General features: G+C 42.8%; 1 protein-coding gene across 7 annotated transcripts in view; it reads left to right on the top strand.

The window, feature by feature from the left end:
• Positions 1-3,297: 3,297 nt before the first annotated feature.
• mki67 (marker of proliferation Ki-67) overlaps positions 3,298-17,120 on the top strand; it is a 76,205-nt gene continuing 62,382 nt past the window's right edge. For 4 of the 7 annotated variants that reach the window (XM_068052726.1, XM_068052724.1, XM_068052725.1 and 1 more), the window contains exons 1-5: positions 3,298-3,621; positions 13,520-13,634; positions 13,726-13,807; positions 13,900-14,015; positions 16,918-17,002. In XM_068052726.1, coding sequence (XP_067908827.1) covers positions 13,543-13,634; positions 13,726-13,807; positions 13,900-14,015; positions 16,918-17,002 — 375 coding nt within the window. In that variant the 5' untranslated portion in view covers positions 3,298-3,621; positions 13,520-13,542. Of the gene's footprint in view, positions 3,622-4,380; positions 4,682-13,396; positions 13,431-13,519; positions 13,635-13,725; positions 13,808-13,899; positions 14,016-16,917; positions 17,003-17,120 lie in introns of those variants that run through there. The other 3 variants (XM_068052721.1, XM_068052722.1, XM_068052720.1) reach the window with 3 other exon arrangements.

Genomic DNA, 17,120 nt, shown 5'->3' with positions numbered 1-17,120 from the left:
TATCAATTATATTCTATGTAAGTCATAGAGAACATAACATTTCCTGAACTGAAGATTATTTTTTGATAAACCAACAGTAATGACAACAAAAACAATTTTTTATGTGCTTCATTATACTTCAAACAAAATATAAAACTTCAAGTTTAGCATCAGTATAAAATGGTTCCTGCTCACACTGATGTGAAACGTGAAGTGGAATGAGCCTGTCATCTTCAAGGAGTCTCACTTCACTTTGTTTTGGTGTTACATCAGACTCTGTCTCCAATATAGGCTGCATTTACATTGTGATCCTGATATGAAAACAGCAGAAGCAGTGGAGGGGTGGTGTCGAGGTACAGCTGAGTGTTGTTGGTGTACTTGTGGAACCTTACGTCATGTCTTCAGATGACGTTGCCGGGGAGCAACATGCAGATGAAAAATAGAAGGGAGTCATGGATAGATCCGTTTAGGACTTAAGATATATTGCGGGGGATGATTAGAGAAGACATTGCAGGAGATTCTCTGGCTACAACTAGATATGTAAGATAGAACCAGAGAGCGCTCCCACCCACCTGGATACTGGAGGAGAACCATTGAAGGTGGAGAAGTGTAGGAAAGGCAGCAGAGAGGTCGAGAAGGATCTTGGCTCTGTGAAAGGAGTGATAGTGCCCCTTGGTCATTGTCAGAGGATGACATTTATTACTTTGAGTAGGGTCATTTTAGTGCTCTGATAAAGACGGAAAGCTGATTGGAGAGATAGAAATGTGGGGTTATGGGAAAGGTGGACACAGATTTGAGGAACAACACATTGAAGGACTTTGGAGACTAATAGTTCGTTGGAAATGGAGAGGTACTTTGCAAGTAAAGAGGGGCAAGGGTGTGTTTACAATGAGGATACAGATGATGAAAGGGAACGGAACAGTACCTGAGTCGAGGGAACTGTTCACAATATCAGATAGCACGGGGACCAGGAAAGGAAGTTGGTGGCCATCAGTTTAGAGTGAATAGGATTGAAAAAGTAACAGGTGTCTTTCATGAAGGAGCCTGGAGAGAGATTGAGGGAGATAGAAGTGAAACTAGAAAAAAAAAATGTTCAGAGCGAGAGCAGAGGGACTCTTGGGGTATGTTTAGCTTGGTGGGCAAGGTATGGGAGTGATGCAGCAGAGGTAGCTAAACAAGTGGTCTCAGTCTTAGTGACAACGAAGTTCATGAACTCTTCACAATTGTTGGCATTCAGGGTGGATGAGGCAGGGGACAGGCACTTAAAGAGATGGTTGGTAGTGAAGAAAGGAAGCTGGGAGTTATCTTTGCATGCTAGGATGATCCGACAGCAGTGACCAAATTTGACAGAGTAGGGCTCGTCCACCAACGAATAACTAAACTAATTGTGCACTATATTCCTTTACGTCTGCGCCCTCTGGATTTAAGGGAGTGAAGATGAGCCTATACCAAGTGGAACAACAAGTGTGAAAGAATAAGGGTTTTTCTGGGGATGAGGGCATCAAAGGCAGAGGTGAGGGAGTGACTGAGCAGATCGACAACTGCAGAAGCATTGTAGTGAACGGAGGACTAAATACTAGACAGTTGGGAACTTGAAAATGTTGTTGCAAATGACTTATTGGGAAGTTTTAAGTCATGGTCTATGCAGAAGGAAGTGGGGTTGGAAAGGAGAAGTGGGATGTCAGTGGTGAGGAATACAAGGATGTGATCAGAAATGGCCTTGTATGTGATTGAGACGATGGGAATTGAGAGCCCACATTGTCGAAGGACTGAGGGGTCATTGATATGGGTAGGGCAGTTTACTTGGAAGGAGAGGCTGAGGAAGGATAAGGTAGAGAATTCATAGTAGAGAGGACAGGATGAGAAGTCACTCAGTAATTAGGCAGTGGGAGGAAAGGAGTGGGGATATTGCAATGAGAAACTTGGATTGGTGGTAGAGAATGCCAATTTTAGAGGCTTGTGGGGGGAGAGTGGTTAGAACAAGGTGGAGTGCTCAAAGGAGAAGATGCCAGAGGAGCAGGGAACAGACTAAAATGAGATTGGGTAATAAGGGACAACACAGTGGTTTGTGCAATGCAGGTGATGGAAGGTATACTACCCTGGTGCGCAGGCGGCTTCAGTAAGGGGAAAGTTGTTGTAACCCGTAAGTCAAATTTTCATCTAGGTCATAATGCCAATGCAATCATCCACAATAAGGTCATGGATGGCAAGTCCCTTAATCTCAAGTGAATGGTCATTCAGGAGAGAAATGTAGAGAGGGCAGTAATTGTTGATCCACCAGCAATGGCTTTGGAGTCAACATTGGGGGTGGTGTGGAGGACGGGAAGGAGGTTGGCATGTTTAGCCCCTAACAGGCAATTGGGACGGGAAGGCCAGTGAGAGAGAATAGGGAACAGGGAATGGCTACTCCTAAGGAGTCAGTGACAAGCTTCGACGAGCCTCTCAACCCTAATAAGCCGAATCATACGTGCACCTGCTGAGCAGAGACAAGCTGACTTAATGTCTTCACAAAGTTGTTCCTTGATTTGTTTGTGTCAAACATTTATTTATCTTTAATCCCGTTTGAGGCCTGATATCCCCACCTGGATGCTAAGAGACCCTGTCCACAAAATTTGGTACGGGATCATCAGCAACCAGAAATGCATTCCTTAAAAGGCTCCATGGAATTTTGAGGCTAGCGCACTGGAATTTCCTGTTAGAATTCCTTCAATGTTCCTCTTTTATACAGTAGTGTTGATTTTATGGCAGTTCCAATTCAGAAAACCTTTGAACATTATTTATTTGAGAAAGACGATCTGGTTCGATCATTTCAGCCTGGATTAGGCTATAATTCTCGTATGCATATTCTCTTTTCCCTTTTTCAGATGGCATGAATAAAACTGACCAGCTTTCGCGTGTTGAAAGGGCTTCACCTGAAATATGGGTTTCTAGCCTTTTCTGATGCGATTTCAGAAGTGCAGCCTCCCGCTCTTTAGTGGGTTGGTCGGTTCGTATGTTGGTGCAGCACCTGGGTGGAAACTATCACTGAACCAGTCTACACGGATTGATTTTTCAGTGAACTCCGATAAACCACCGGGAACATGCGCATGCGCTGGTCGGAAGCCGCGCAGGCGCACTATAATGGCGACCGCAGACCAGACGCAGACCAACCCACAGCCCAGGCTGAATGTGATTGGACCGCAGCACCAACGTCATCGAGCAATCAGCCAATCGCTCCTTTTGGCGCCAGAATTCGAACAGCTTTTTTAAAATAGGGAAAACGCGCGCGCGCGCGCCGGGTCTAAGCGATTTAAAAAAAAACTGTTTTAAAGGAGCGCGCGCGTTGAGGGAGGGGGGGGGGAAAAAAACAGCTTGTCGATTTAATTACCGTTTTCGTTTCTTTTTGTGGTCGGGGTGTACCGGTTGGTGATACTGAAGGCGCGGTGAGTGTTCGGTGCTGTGCTGGCTCTGGCTGTCTGACGGTTGGGCCGAGGGTGTGTTTGAGCGGGTGCGCGGGGCCGGTGCAACAGTCGGAGTAGGAGGCGGAAGCTGGGTCAGAGTCAGGGTCCCGGAGTTCCCGGTTCGTCCAGCCAGGAAGGAATTAAAAAAAAAAACTGTATACAAACTGAATGGACTGGAGGGACATTTAAAACTTGTCTACAGGTGAGTGCCACCATTAAAGCCAGCAATAAATGTGCCTAAAACTATGTGGTGAAAAATGGACCCCGCGTTGCAGGCGGATTGTGCAAGGCGGTGTTCAATAGAATCGTGTAATGTTTTATTTATGTATCTATTCACTGCGTATGTATATGCATATATATGTGTGTATCATTTGCTATATTTCGCTGTTTGCAGCAGGTTCTTTTTTTGCTACTGTAGTTGCAATGCTTCAATTGCCACCTCGCGCGTTATGATGGGGGAGGAAGTGAGCCGTCTTTGTCTCTTGGGGTTCGGTGTTGACGTTAAAGATTTGAACAAGGAGCTGGTGGCCGCCTTTGTAATTTGGTTTTTACCTCCCGTATTTGACAGCGTGACAAAAAATCATTCACGTTGTTGCCCTTTTAAAATTATCTTCCCCTTACCCACCCCATTTCCAGCTCGGCTTTTTTTTTTAAAAGGTGAACTGTCAAATGTTCCCTTCAATTATTTGTAAAATATTAAAGGAGATTTAGCTTTCTGAGAAGAGACAGATGAACATTTGCAATCTGGGCTGTCAACAACGTGTTTCCGGATTTGCAGGATTTATTTTTCCTTTTAATCTCTTGATCGCCGAACATCGGTGGAAGCCCGCTCTTTCTGAAGCGTTGGTATATATAGTGTATATCGCACCTGCCTGTCCCAGAATTTCGTTCTGGTGGGAGAATGTTTAGGGAACACCACTCCACCATTATCTACAACAGGTCATCGACGTTCACTCTGATTTTTCTCTCCACAGATGTTGCCTGAACTGAGTATTTCCAACATCCACCATTCTCTGCGTGTGTTTATTTTGACTCTTTCACTGCAGTTCATTCGCTGTTGGGTGGGCCTGTTGTGCGGCAAACCATGTATTTTAAATTTCCAGTTCAATAAGATATGGGTCTCTTTTAAAAACCTACTGATCTCTAGGGGAATGCGGAGGAACTCTTAAGAATTCAACGTTGAGGGAAAAGAACTTGACGCAATTCTTCTCTCAACACGACCCTTTACCATCTCTTCAAAATGGGGTCTGGGAGTATAAGGGGTATATTTTCCTGTTTTATGAATACTAACTTAGAGTACAATGGTGCTGTTACATTTTTTTAACCAGGCACGGCAGGATAACTTTTGGATTAATATTAATTATAATATGAATCAATGTAAGTTGATAGTAAGCATGAGTAAAGAACAGCCCATAAATATCACTCATGCCATAAGGAATGAATGATATCAGTATAGAAAATGCCATGCAAATATGCATGCAAGGGTTATCCTAAAAATGTTTGCTGTCAGTTCACCTCTGTCTGTCTTAGCTCATCTGCCGAAACACCCATCCATACCCCGTATCTCTAGATTTGACTATTCTAATGTTTGAACCAAGGACATTGCCCTGAAGAGCTGCAGTGATGTCCCGGGGCTGAGATGATTGGCCTCCAAATACAACATCCATCTTCCTTTGTGCTAGATATGAATCCAGCTAGTGGAGAGTTTTCTCCCCGATTCCATTAACTTCAATTTTACTAGGGCTCCTTGATGCCACATTTAGTCAAATACTGTCTGATGTCTAGACAAGTCACTCACCTCTGGAATTCAGCTCTTTTGTCTATGTTGGGACCAAGGCTGTAATGAGGTCTAGAGCTGAGTAGTCCTGGCTGAACCCATGTTGAACAGCAATGAGCAGGTTATTGGTGAGTAAGTGCCATTTGATAGTACAGTCAAAAACCCCTTCTATCACTTTGATTGGGAATAGATTGATGGGGTGGCAATTGGACAGATTGAATTTGTCCTGCTTTTTGTGGTCAAAACGCACCTCAGCAATTTTCCACTTTGTCCTGTATCTCAGGTACAACATGGTTAAATGCAGAGTAAAACTGCTTTTACACTGCCACTGCTGTTGTGACAAAAGGTAATCAAACTGAAACTTTGCCAGTTCTGATGAAAGGTTACTAACCTGAAATGCTAACTCTGCTTCTTTCTCCACAGATGCTGCCAGACCTACTGAGTATTTCCAACATTTTTTGTTTTTATTTCAGATTTCCAGCATCTGCAGTATTTTGTTTTTATGAAACTTTAACTTGGTTTTTCTCTCAACAGATGCTGCCTGGCCGATTGAGTATTTACAGCATTTTTTGTTTTTATTTCAGATTTCTAGCATCTGTACTTGACTTTTTTTTTACACTGCCACTTGTTTGGTTCAGTTTGAGACCTGTCTGAATGGGCTTCTTGCATTTATGCTAAATCTGCCCTGATGCTGGAATTGTAAACCTGCAAAAAATAGGTCTGCTATTATGTCATTGGAATGAATTTAGACTTGCAGGTTTGGGTGTTAACCCTCACACCCTGGTCTTCCTACATTCAAACTACACAAAGTATATCAACTGCTTAAAGTTATCTATGTTGCCTCAACCTCCAAGTGTATGTATAATATTTTCCCCATGGCCACATCGGCTATCCAATGACCTCGTTGGGGGGGTTACAATTTGTGTTCATTTAGCTGTTTGTGCTGTATATTTACACCATTAGGAACCACTAATGCTCCCAGATGTACTTCAGGCTGGTACTTAACTTACTGCACCATCAATCGCCATGTAGTTTGTATTTAATGTTTATCTGAGACAGATTATAATTTCAGTGAAATAAAAGCAAAATACTGCAGATGCTGGACATCTGAAATAAAAACAAGAAAGTGCTGGAAATACTCTGCAGGTCTGGCAGAATCTGTGGAGAGAGAAACAGAGTTAAAGTTTCAGGTCGATGACCTTTCATCAGAACTGACAAAGATTAGAAATGTAATGGGGCGGGGGGGAGGCGGAAGAAGAACAAAAGAGAAGGTCTGTGATACAGTATACTAAATTAAAAGAAGTACAAGTAAATTTCTGCTTCACCTGGAAGGAGTGTTTGGGGCCTTCGGAATGCTGATGGGGAGGGGCGAGGAAGATGTGTTTGGTGGTGGTATCCTGCTGGAGGTGGCGGAAATGGTGGAGGATGATCCTTTGGATGTGGTGGCTGGTGGGGTGGAAAGTGAGGACATGGGGAATCCTGTCAGGAAGCAGAGATTAGGGAGAAATGGGACATTTTTGGGTTGGCAAGCTGTAACTGGTGGAGTGCCACAGGGATCAGTGCTGGGGTCTCAACTATTTACAATCTAATCAATGATTTGGATGGAAGGGATTGAATGTTGCTAAATTTGATAAAGTTGTGAAGAGGACATAAAAGCTGTAAAGTGATCTAGATAGTTTCAGTGAGTGTGCAAAGATTTGGTGGATGGAATACAATGTGAGAAAATGTGAATTTGTCCACTTTGGCAGGAAGAATAGAAAATCAGTATATTATGTAAATGGAGAGAGATTGCAGAACTCTGGTAAACAGGGGACTTCATGTTCTGGTACATGATTCACAAAAAGTTAGTATGCAGGTCCAGCAAGTGATTAGGCATTTAAGACAGATGAGTCATGTTTTCTCTGAGGGTCGTTATTACGACCAGATGAGCAATGTGTCTAGGGGTCTTTTGCTGTCTTTACCTGGTCTTATTGTAACGGGGTTTTATTTTAAACGCACTATTTTGAGCTCCCTTTTATGTGACTCCTTGTTCACAACTTTCCAATTATAAGGCAAAGAAATGAGCACAAACAGACTTTCTGTGGTTTAAAGAAGAAAGATTAAACTTATTAAACTGTAAACTTAAAAATCTAATATCGTTCACGTCTACGGATATGCGATGGGCACACGTGATATAAACATGCAGAAAGAGACAGAACAGAGCAGAAGAGGAGATAAGTAGAAAAGTTTGAGGCAAATATCTTGTTACTGTTTCTTGAGCTCACTGTAGTCCTTGATTGAAAATACGATCTTGCGTTTTGTTGGGGCCCAGTAGTCGTCTTAAAACCTTGCTCACGTAGGAAACCTTTTCTCTCTCTAAGTTTATGTATTTCAGTTCCTGAGAGATGAGCAGGTAGAAGAGGAGAGGAGATGTTCTCAGTCCATGAGCACACGGCATTCTGAATTCAAATCCTTTGTTTGAAGTTCCAATTCAAAACTCCAGCCATCTAGTCATGTGACTAAAACTGGTTTGACCATTTCTGTGTATTGGGGAAGCAACTGCTGCTGGCCCCATTGTTTCAACATTGTCTGGTACCATGCAAACTTCCTTCCAGTCAGGGCTTGCAATGTTAAGTTTTTGTTCTTGTAGTGAAATAATGTGTGCCTCAGTGTTGACCGGTGGGGGGGGGGGTTTGCCTGACAGTCGTTAGTCTGTGGAATTTTCTTGCCCAGAGAGAAGTGGAGGCAGGGTAGTTGCATATTTTTAAGGCTGAGTTAGATAGATTCTTGATTGACAAGGGGTCAAAGATTCTTGCAAGTAGACAGGAAAGTGGAGTTGAGGACACAATCAGTTCATCCATGATCTTATAATTTTAGAGCGGAGGGGATGGAAACTAGGGCAGTTGCATGCTCCTCTTGCAGGATGTGGGAGGTAAAGGTCACCACTTGTGTCCCTGCTGACTTCACCTGTGAGAAGTGCACCCAACTCCAGCTCCTCTCAGACTGCGTTAGGGAACTGGAGCTGGATGAACTTCGGATCATTCAGGAGGCTGAGGGGGTGATGGAGATCAGTTATAGGGAAGTAGTGACACCTAAGTTACAGGATAAAGGTAGCTAGGTGACCGTCAGGGGAGGGAAAGGGGATAGGCGCACAGTGCAGGGATCCCCTGTGGCTGTTCCCCTGAATAATAAATATACCGTTTTGGATACGGTTGGCGGGGGGGGGAACCTACCAGGGGAAAGCCACAGCGGCCAGGTCTGTGGCACTGAGCCTGGCTCTGTGGCTCAGAAGGGAAGGGGGGAGAATAGGAGAGCGATAGTGATAGGAGATTCAATGGTTAGAGGAACAGACAGGAGATTCTGTGGTCGCGAACGAGACTCCCGGATGGTATGTTGCCTCCCGGGTGCCAGGGTCAGGGATGGCTCGGATCGAGTCTACAGGATTCTTAAGGGGGAGAGGGAGCAGCCAGAAGTCGTGGTACACATCGGTACCAATGACATAGCTAGGAAAAGGGATGAGGACCTGAAAAGCGAATATAGGGAGTTAGTTTGGAAGCTAAAAGGCAGGACGAACAGAGTAGTAATCTCAGGATTGATACCGGTGCCACGTGCTAGTGAGGCGAGAAACAGAGAGCGAGTGCAGCTGAACACGTGGCTACAGAACTGGTGTAGAAGGGAGGGCTTCAGATATGTGGATCATTGGGATACCTTCTGGGGAAGGTGGGATCTGTACAAGAAGGACGGGTTGCATCTGAACTGGAGGGGCACCAATATCCTGGGTGGGAGGTTTGCTAGAGCTCTTCGGGAGGGTTTAAACTAGTTTGGCAGGGGGATTGGAACCGGAGCTACGGATCAGTGGATGGGGTAGCTGTTGAACAGGCAGATACAGTGTGCAGAGAGTCTGTGAGGAAGGTTAGGCAGTTGACAGGGCAAAGTTGCAGCCAGTATGATGGGTTGAAGTGTGTCTATTTTAACGCACGAAGTGTCAGGAATAAGGTTGATGAACTCAGAGCATGGATCAGTACTTGGAGCTACGATGTTTGTGGCCATTACGGAGACTTGGATATCACAGGGGCAGGAATGGATGTTGGATGTTCCGGGGTTTAGATGTTTCAAAAGGAATAGGGAGGGAGGTAAAAGAGGTGGGGGAGTGGCATTGCTAATTAGGGATGGTATCACAGCTGCAGAAAGGGAGGTCGTTGAGGAGGGTTTGTCTACTGAGTCAGTATGGGTGGAAGTCAGAAACAGGAAAGGAGCAGTCACTTTATTGGGAGTTTTCTATAGACCCCCCCCAATAGCAACAGAGACACAGAGGAACATATTGGGAGGCAGATTTTGGAAAGGTGTAGAAGTAACAGGGTCGTTGTCATGGGTGACTTCAACTTCCCTAATATTGATTGGAACCTCCTTAGTGCAAATAGTTTGGATGGAACAGATTTTGTCAGGTGTGTCCAGGAAGGTTTCCTGACTCAATATGTAGATAGGCCGACTAGAGGGGAGGCTATGTTGGATTTGGTGCTTGGCAACGAACCAGGCCAGGTGGCAGATCTCTCGGTGGGAGAGCATTTCGGTGATAGTGATCACAACTCCCTGACCTTTACTATAGTCATGGAGAGGGACAGGAGCAGACGGGATGGGAAAATATTTAATTGGGGGAGGGGGAATTACAATGTTATTAGGCAGGAACTGGGGAGCTTAAATTGGGAACAGATGTTCTCGGAAATGCACGACAGAAATGCGGAGGTTGTTTAGGGAGCACTTGCTGTGACTGCTGGATAGGTTTGTCCCGATGAGGCAAGGAAGGGATGGTAGGGTGAAGGAACCTTGGATGACAAGAGATGTGGAACAGCTAGTCAAGAGGAAGAAGGAAGCTTACTTAAGGTTGAGGAAGCAAGGATCAGACAGGGCTCTAGAGGGTTACAAGGTAGCCAGGAAGGAACTGAAGAATGGACTTATGAGAGCGAGAAGAAGACATGAAAAAGTCTTGGCGGGTAGGATTAAGGAAAATCCCAAGGCGTTCTACACTTATGTGAGGAACAAGAGGATGGCCAGAGTGAGGGTAGGGCCAATCAGGGATAGTGGAGGGAACTTGTGCCTGGAGTCGGAGGAGGTAGGGGAGGTCCTTAATGAATATTTTGCTTCAGTATTCACTAGTGAGAGGGACCTTGTCGTTTGTGAGGACAGCGTGAAACAGGCTGATATGCTCGAACAGGTTGATGTTAAGAAGGAGGATGTGCTGGAAATTTTGAAAGACATGAGGATAGATAAGTCCCCGGGGCCAGACGGGATATACCCAAGGATATTACGGGAAGCGAGGGAAGAGATTGCTGCGCCTTTGGCGATGATCTTTGCATCCTCACTGTCCACTGGAATAGTACCAGATGATTGGAGGGTGGCAAATGTTATTCCCTTGTTCAAGAAAGGAAATAGGGATAACCCTGGGAATTACAGACCAGTCAGTCTTACATTGGTGGTGGGCAAATTATTGGAGAGGATTCTGAGAGACAGGATTTATGATTATTTGGAAAAGCATAGTTTGATTAGAGATAGTCAGCATGGCTTTGTGAGGGGCAGGTCATGCCTCGCAAGCCTTATTGAATTCTTTGAGGATGTGATAAAACACATTGATGAAGGAAGAGCAGTGAATGTGGTGTATATGGATTTTAGCAAGGCGTTTGATAAGGTTCCCCATGGTAGGCTCATTCAGAAAGTAAGGAGGCATGGGATACAGGGAAATTTGGCTGTCTGGATACAGAATTGGCTGGCCCATATAAGACAGAGGGTGGTAGTAGATGGAAAGTATTCAGCCTGGAGTTCAGTGACCAGTGGTGTTCCGCAGGGATCTGTTCTGGGACCTCTGCTCTTTGTGATTTTTATAAATGACTTGGATGAGGAAGTGGAAGGCTGGGTTAGTAAGTTTGCCAATGACGCAAAGGTTGCTGGAGTTGTGGATAGTGTGGAGGGCTGTTGTAGGTTGCAACGGGACATTGACAGGATGCAGAGCTGGGCTGAGAAGTGGCAGATGGAGTTCAACCTGGAAAAGTGTGAAGTGATTCATTTTGAAAGGTCGAATTTGAATGCAGAATACAGGCTTAAAGACAGGATTCTTGGCAGTGTGGAGGAACAGAGGGATCTTGGGGTCCACGTCCATAGATCCCTCAAAGTTGCCACCCAAGTTGATAGGGTTGTTAAGAAGGCGTATGGTGTGTTAGCTTTCATTTAACAGGGGGATTGAGTTTAAGAGCCGCGAGGTTATGCTGCAGCTCTATAAAGCCCTGGTTAGACCACACTTGGAATATTGTGTTCAGTTCTGGTTGCCTCATTATAGGAAGGATGTGGAAGCTTTAGAGAGGGTGCAGAGGAGATTTACCAGGATGCTGCCTGGACTGGAGGACATGTCTTATGAAGAAAGGTTGAGGGGGCTAGGCCTTTTCTCATTGGAGCGCAGAAGGATGAGAGGTGACTTGATAGAGGTGTACAAGATGATGAGAGGCATAGATAGAGTGGATAGCCAGAGACCTTTTCCCAGGGCAGAAAGGGCTATCACCAGGGGGAATAATTTTAAGGTGATTGGAGGAAGGTTTAGGGGAGATGTCAGAGGTAGGTTCTTTACACAGAGAGTGGTGGGTGCGTGGAATGCACTGCCAGCGGTGATAGTAGAAGCAGATACTGTTCTATGTTTTGAACGGCGAAGCAGGCTTGAAGGACCAATTAGCCTATCCCTGCTCCTTTTGTTATGTTCGGTTCTAGGAGGGAGGGGTGAGGGCAGAAGTGCAGGAAATGGGTCGGACACGGTCGAGGGCTCTGTCAACCACAGAGGGGGGACTGTTTGATAGAGAAAAAAGACATCTCAGAACTGCTGTTGTAGAAGCATCAGAACAGATGTGACTGAGGCAGAGAAACTGGGAAAATGAAATGGAGTCCTTAGTGTGAGAAATTGTGTTGAAGTAGCTGTGGGAGTTGGTGGGCTTATACTGAATATTAGTAGACAGCCTATGCCCAGAAGTGGGGCCCAGAGAAGTTGAGGAAGGGAAATTTCGGAGATGGACCGAAGGTGAGAGAAGGTTGAAAGTTGAAGCTTTCCAGTTTGGGCCGAGAGCAGAAAATAGCAATGATACAGTCATCAATGTACCTGCTGAACCAAGGCCCCAAACACTCCTTCCATGTGTAGCAGCGATTTACTTGTACTTCTTTCAATTTAGAATTTTGTGTTTGCTGCTCACAATACAATCTCCTCTACATTGGGGAGGCCAAACGCCGATTGGGTGACTGCTTAAAAGAACACCTCCGCTCAGTCCACAAGCATGACCCCGAGCTTCCGGTTACTTGCCATTTTAATTCACCAACTTGCTTTCGCTCTCGCATATCTGTCCGTGGCCTGCTACAGTGTTCCAGTGAAGCTCGAGGCACAGCACCCCATCTTCCAGTTAGGCACTTTACAGCCTTCTGGACTCAAAATTGAGTTCAACAACTTCAGACCATGTTTTTCATATTCTTGCTTTCGAACAGAACTGTTTGTTATTCTGCCGTTCAAACTCTCTGGACAAATTTTTTGTCTTTCACTACAACTGTTGCCACTCTCTGCCTTTTAATCCATGACATCTTTGTCATTTAATCTCTCCTGCCCTCCATCCATCACAGACCTTCTCTTTTGTTCTTCTGCCCCCGCCACCCCCTTTTCACTTGCTCAAAACCCATTACATTTCTAACCGCTGCCAGTTCTGATGAAAGGTCATTGACCTGAAATGCTAACTGTTTCTCTCTCTCCACAGGTGCTGCCAGATCTGCTGAATATTTCCAGCTCGCTCTTGTTTTTAATTATAATTTCAGTTTATTTTTAAGATAAATCAAATAATAAAAGATTGCTACCAGCGGTTTTTTTTTCTTCCCAATATTGAGACCAGTATCTGAAATTTGAAATTTATACATTATGGTGACAATTTGGACTGAAGAGTGGTTAAGATTGCTGCATCTTTCTATAAATTTTATATCTTTTTAAGGATAAACTGCCCCAAGTGCTCCGTGTGCATGACGCCCTGTCGAACTGGGAGATTTCATTTTTGTATTTCAATGATAGTCCTAACAAATATATAGTTTTCTGTCTGACCTAGTGAAAGTACAAATCAGCGCTGTGTACGAGCACACTACCATTTGAAAGTTGCTGATATCACTGAATAGTTGTTAAATATTCTTGGTCTAAATGTTAAGTGTTTATTTCTAGTTGCAGGATTCTTCAGAGCAGAAATGTGGTAAAGGTATGATTTTAAATAAAGTTTTGGAAATGTTGCTTGAAATGAGTATTAGAAACACCTCACGGTGTAACTTCTAACCACTGTATTTTCAGGTAAGAAAATATTGTCTTGGAAAATGCCGCTGTATGGTAAAATTATAGTTATCAAGCGTACTGGAGCAGATGGATATAATTTTCCTTTGACATCATCTTCATGCTTGTTTGGAAGGTAAGGCTGCTAAGCTGCATCTTTGTTTCCAAATATAACTGTCCTAGATATAAGTGTGTTTTTACTTAACCTGTGATTGGTATTTCTGTAGGAAAACTGATTGTGACATCCGTATCCAATTGCCCCATGTTTCAAAAGAACACTGTAAGCTTGAAGTGAATGAAAATAATGAGGTAATTTTTTTTTATTGTTTTAGCTATTTGCTTTAGAAGATTCATTACTGCAAGCATTACGACCTTTTAAAATATTGCTTTCTGCTTTACAGGTAATTCTAACTAATTTGAGCGAAGTGAATCGAACACATTTGAATGGCAAAGTTGTATTTCAGTCTGAACGTCTAAGGCATCGTGATGTGTTCACAGTTATTGATCGTTCTTTCAGGTAACATTCGGATGCAAATAAAACTACCTTTGGCTTAACTTGCTCGAATTGACAATTTATGTTATTGATAGGTCGGTAACACTAATATAGCATTCGATTTCCAAGTTTATTTTGTAAACTATATTTGTGATCAATAAGGAAATATTTAAATATTATTGGTCATTACCCCTTGCTGTGCTGTCAAGCTATACTGTCCAGGCATCATCAAAGAGCTAATGCTAGGCTTGGTCAAGCTCATGTTGCAGCAGATCTTCCATGTTTCATATGTAAATTTTCCTTTAAAGGTTGATCTGGTCAGAGGTGGCGGGACAACGCCAACTCTTCCATCAATTAATTGACTTTCATCTTGTAACCAATTATTGATCAATTTTTCCATTGTTGATTTTAGCTCCAAAATGGTGCTAGCACCAAGAAGACATTTAAAAAAAAGTAGAATGCTTTTCAGTTTATATATTTTTTAAAATGCAGAATGGGATGTGTTAGTGGGAAGTGAGGTGTAATTGCAATAAATGAGTGCAAGAAGCTCAGTATGCAGGTGCCAACCTAAAATTAATAAGGTTATTAGGTTACTAAAAAGTTACTAATCAGAATACTAATAGTTAAAATCTACTATTAGAAACTAACAGTTAGCTTTATTAGAGCCCTTCTTTGTAGGATGGTAAAGTGGGAAAACGTAGGAAATAGGGCACAGTATAGACAAGATGTCAAGGTAGAGGGATTTTGGGAGATTGTCAAGTTTTAAAATGCTAACTTGCAGGAAAATGATGAAACCTTGAAAGCAGACAATAGAACAGCTTCTGTCTCTCAATAAGATAAGGAACCACAAAATGTAAAAAGCATCGAGATAAAGTAGTCAACACAAAGGGATATTACATTGTGCTTATTCCAAAGGTTAGCAACCATCACAAAAGGATCCTTGGTTAAGAAAGGCATTCTTTAATACAAGACTAATCACTGGTTGGGAGAAGGGAGAGCTAATTGGAAAGCTGCCAGGATAAAACAAGCCTTGTCCTTGACACTGTATGGCTGAGAAAATCTTCAAACCAACAGCAAGAGACAAGCGAAAGTACGAAAGAGACAGACAGACACCAAAAAGACTTGAGGGCCCCAAAGCTGCAAAAGAAATTAGTCGTGCGCTCTACTGTTCAGTTTCTAATATGAGTAGTATTTTCTGTATTACACTTAAACACTGCCCGAGTTTGTGACTGTTTTACAATGACTATGGAAAACTTAATAATCTTGCCCTTACCTTTATCACAATAAAGTCGATTCACAACAAGCTTTGTGCTGCCATGTCTGTTCCCACCTTAGAAGGGTGTATAAACCACCTGTGTCTTATACTTTGACAATCAATGCCACTAGAGGGATCTGGAATTGCAAAAATGACAAATTTGCTGTGAAGCTGGAAATATTGTACAAATGCACTAGTAATTACAGTTGTTTTATTGGAAAATATGATGTGTTTCATGAATAAAATACTATAAGTGAAAGCCAATTCTAGAGCAAGTACTTATTGCACAAAACAAATGTAATGTATTTAGAAAAAATTCTTTTAAATGCAACTTTTCTCATTTATGGAGATATGTGACGTTGGGCCTCTTTCCCTACCAGAGGTCCCTAAGGGAAAGTGTCTCTGAGCTCATCCATTGCAAACAATGGAGACCTTTACTTCAGGTAATAAATAACATTACTGACTGCAGGTCCTCTCTTCCTCCAGTGGAACAGGAGTGTGTTCCAGAGAATAAGGTCAAGGCACCTTCCAAAGCTGCTTCACAATCTATTGCTTTGACTACTTTTTTGGTCAAATCCCTCAATCTTCTGAAGTGGGATTAGATGTTAACTGTATTAAAGGCTCACTTAAAACTATAAAGAGACTCACCTAGCAGCTAAAAATATTAATATCAAATGTGAAGTGTGGTGTACATTAATTTTATCTTGGAAAAGAAGAAATCCTTGACTATTTTATACTTTGACGTATTTTTGTATTTTTCTGCTTTTGCGGTATACTTGGTTGCACACTTTTACCAGGCACAACTGGGCGACAGATGTAGTGGATCAAATGACTTGCATCAACTTTTCACTTCCTTAGGGTTTCCATCTTCGATCAACCTTTTTCTATCAATTATATCTCTCTTTATTTGAATTACAGAATTGCTTCAGTATTGCCCTCAATTTCTCCTTGTCTCATCCTTGCTTTTATCCATCCTTTTACCTTCAGTCTTTTCTTCAGTATACACACTTTTGTTTGTGGTCTTGCATTTCGCTCTTCAAGAACTCCAACTTGTCAAAATTTTTCCTCCAGAATTTTGGCCTGCTTACTCATTACTGATCCCAACATAATGAATTCAAAGTTCTGATCCTCATATGACAAATCTATGACTTCATCCCACCTTATCTCTGCACCCTCCTCCCACCTTATCTCTGCAACCTCCTCCCACCCCCAACCTGTCTTTCTGATACTGGCATTGAGTATATTCCCTACCTTTGCTGCATCAACAGCAAACTCTTAACCTCTTGTTCAAATTACTGCACCTTGTTACCTTTCTCCATCATAAAGATTCTCAAAATCTGTCTTTTGACTATTCCTTTGGTTATCTCTCTAAGTCTCGTCTGAAATGCCATGAGGTGTTCACTATATTAAAGGCACTGTGTAATGAGCACAATGTGTTAATGTATTTCTTGATTGTCAAAAATTGATTGACAAGTTTATATCAACTGGATGCTTTAATCTAAAATTATAACTTGGATCAGTGGAATAGAAGCATGGGTAGACTATTTAGTGCAGCTGATGTAGATTCTTTCTGTTTATTCACTTATATAAATATATGCAATAGGATTAGTTGCTCATTTAAATGTGGCAAAACTCCTGAAAATGAATGTCTTTTTTTCCTTTTGGTGTTAGATTCGAGTACCCTTTGGATTCGGTGCACAACACTAGCCCAAGAAAAAAGCGTAGTTTGTCAAGCCTGAAGAATGAAACTCTGCAAGTATGTTCCTGCATTTTTCTGTGGTAGTGGGGGGGAGAAGTAGGAGAGAAGAGAGGAAGATGGTTGTCTTTAAAATCAATCCTTGCAATATCTTGCTGGTACAGTAATCTTTAGATTA

Source organism: Heterodontus francisci, chromosome 20 (assembly GCF_036365525.1).
Source record: "Heterodontus francisci isolate sHetFra1 chromosome 20, sHetFra1.hap1, whole genome shotgun sequence".
Classification (NCBI taxonomy): Eukaryota; Metazoa; Chordata; class Chondrichthyes; order Heterodontiformes; family Heterodontidae; genus Heterodontus; species Heterodontus francisci.
Note: the sequence above shows the minus strand (reverse complement) of the source record. Positions and strands in the feature narration are given on the sequence as shown.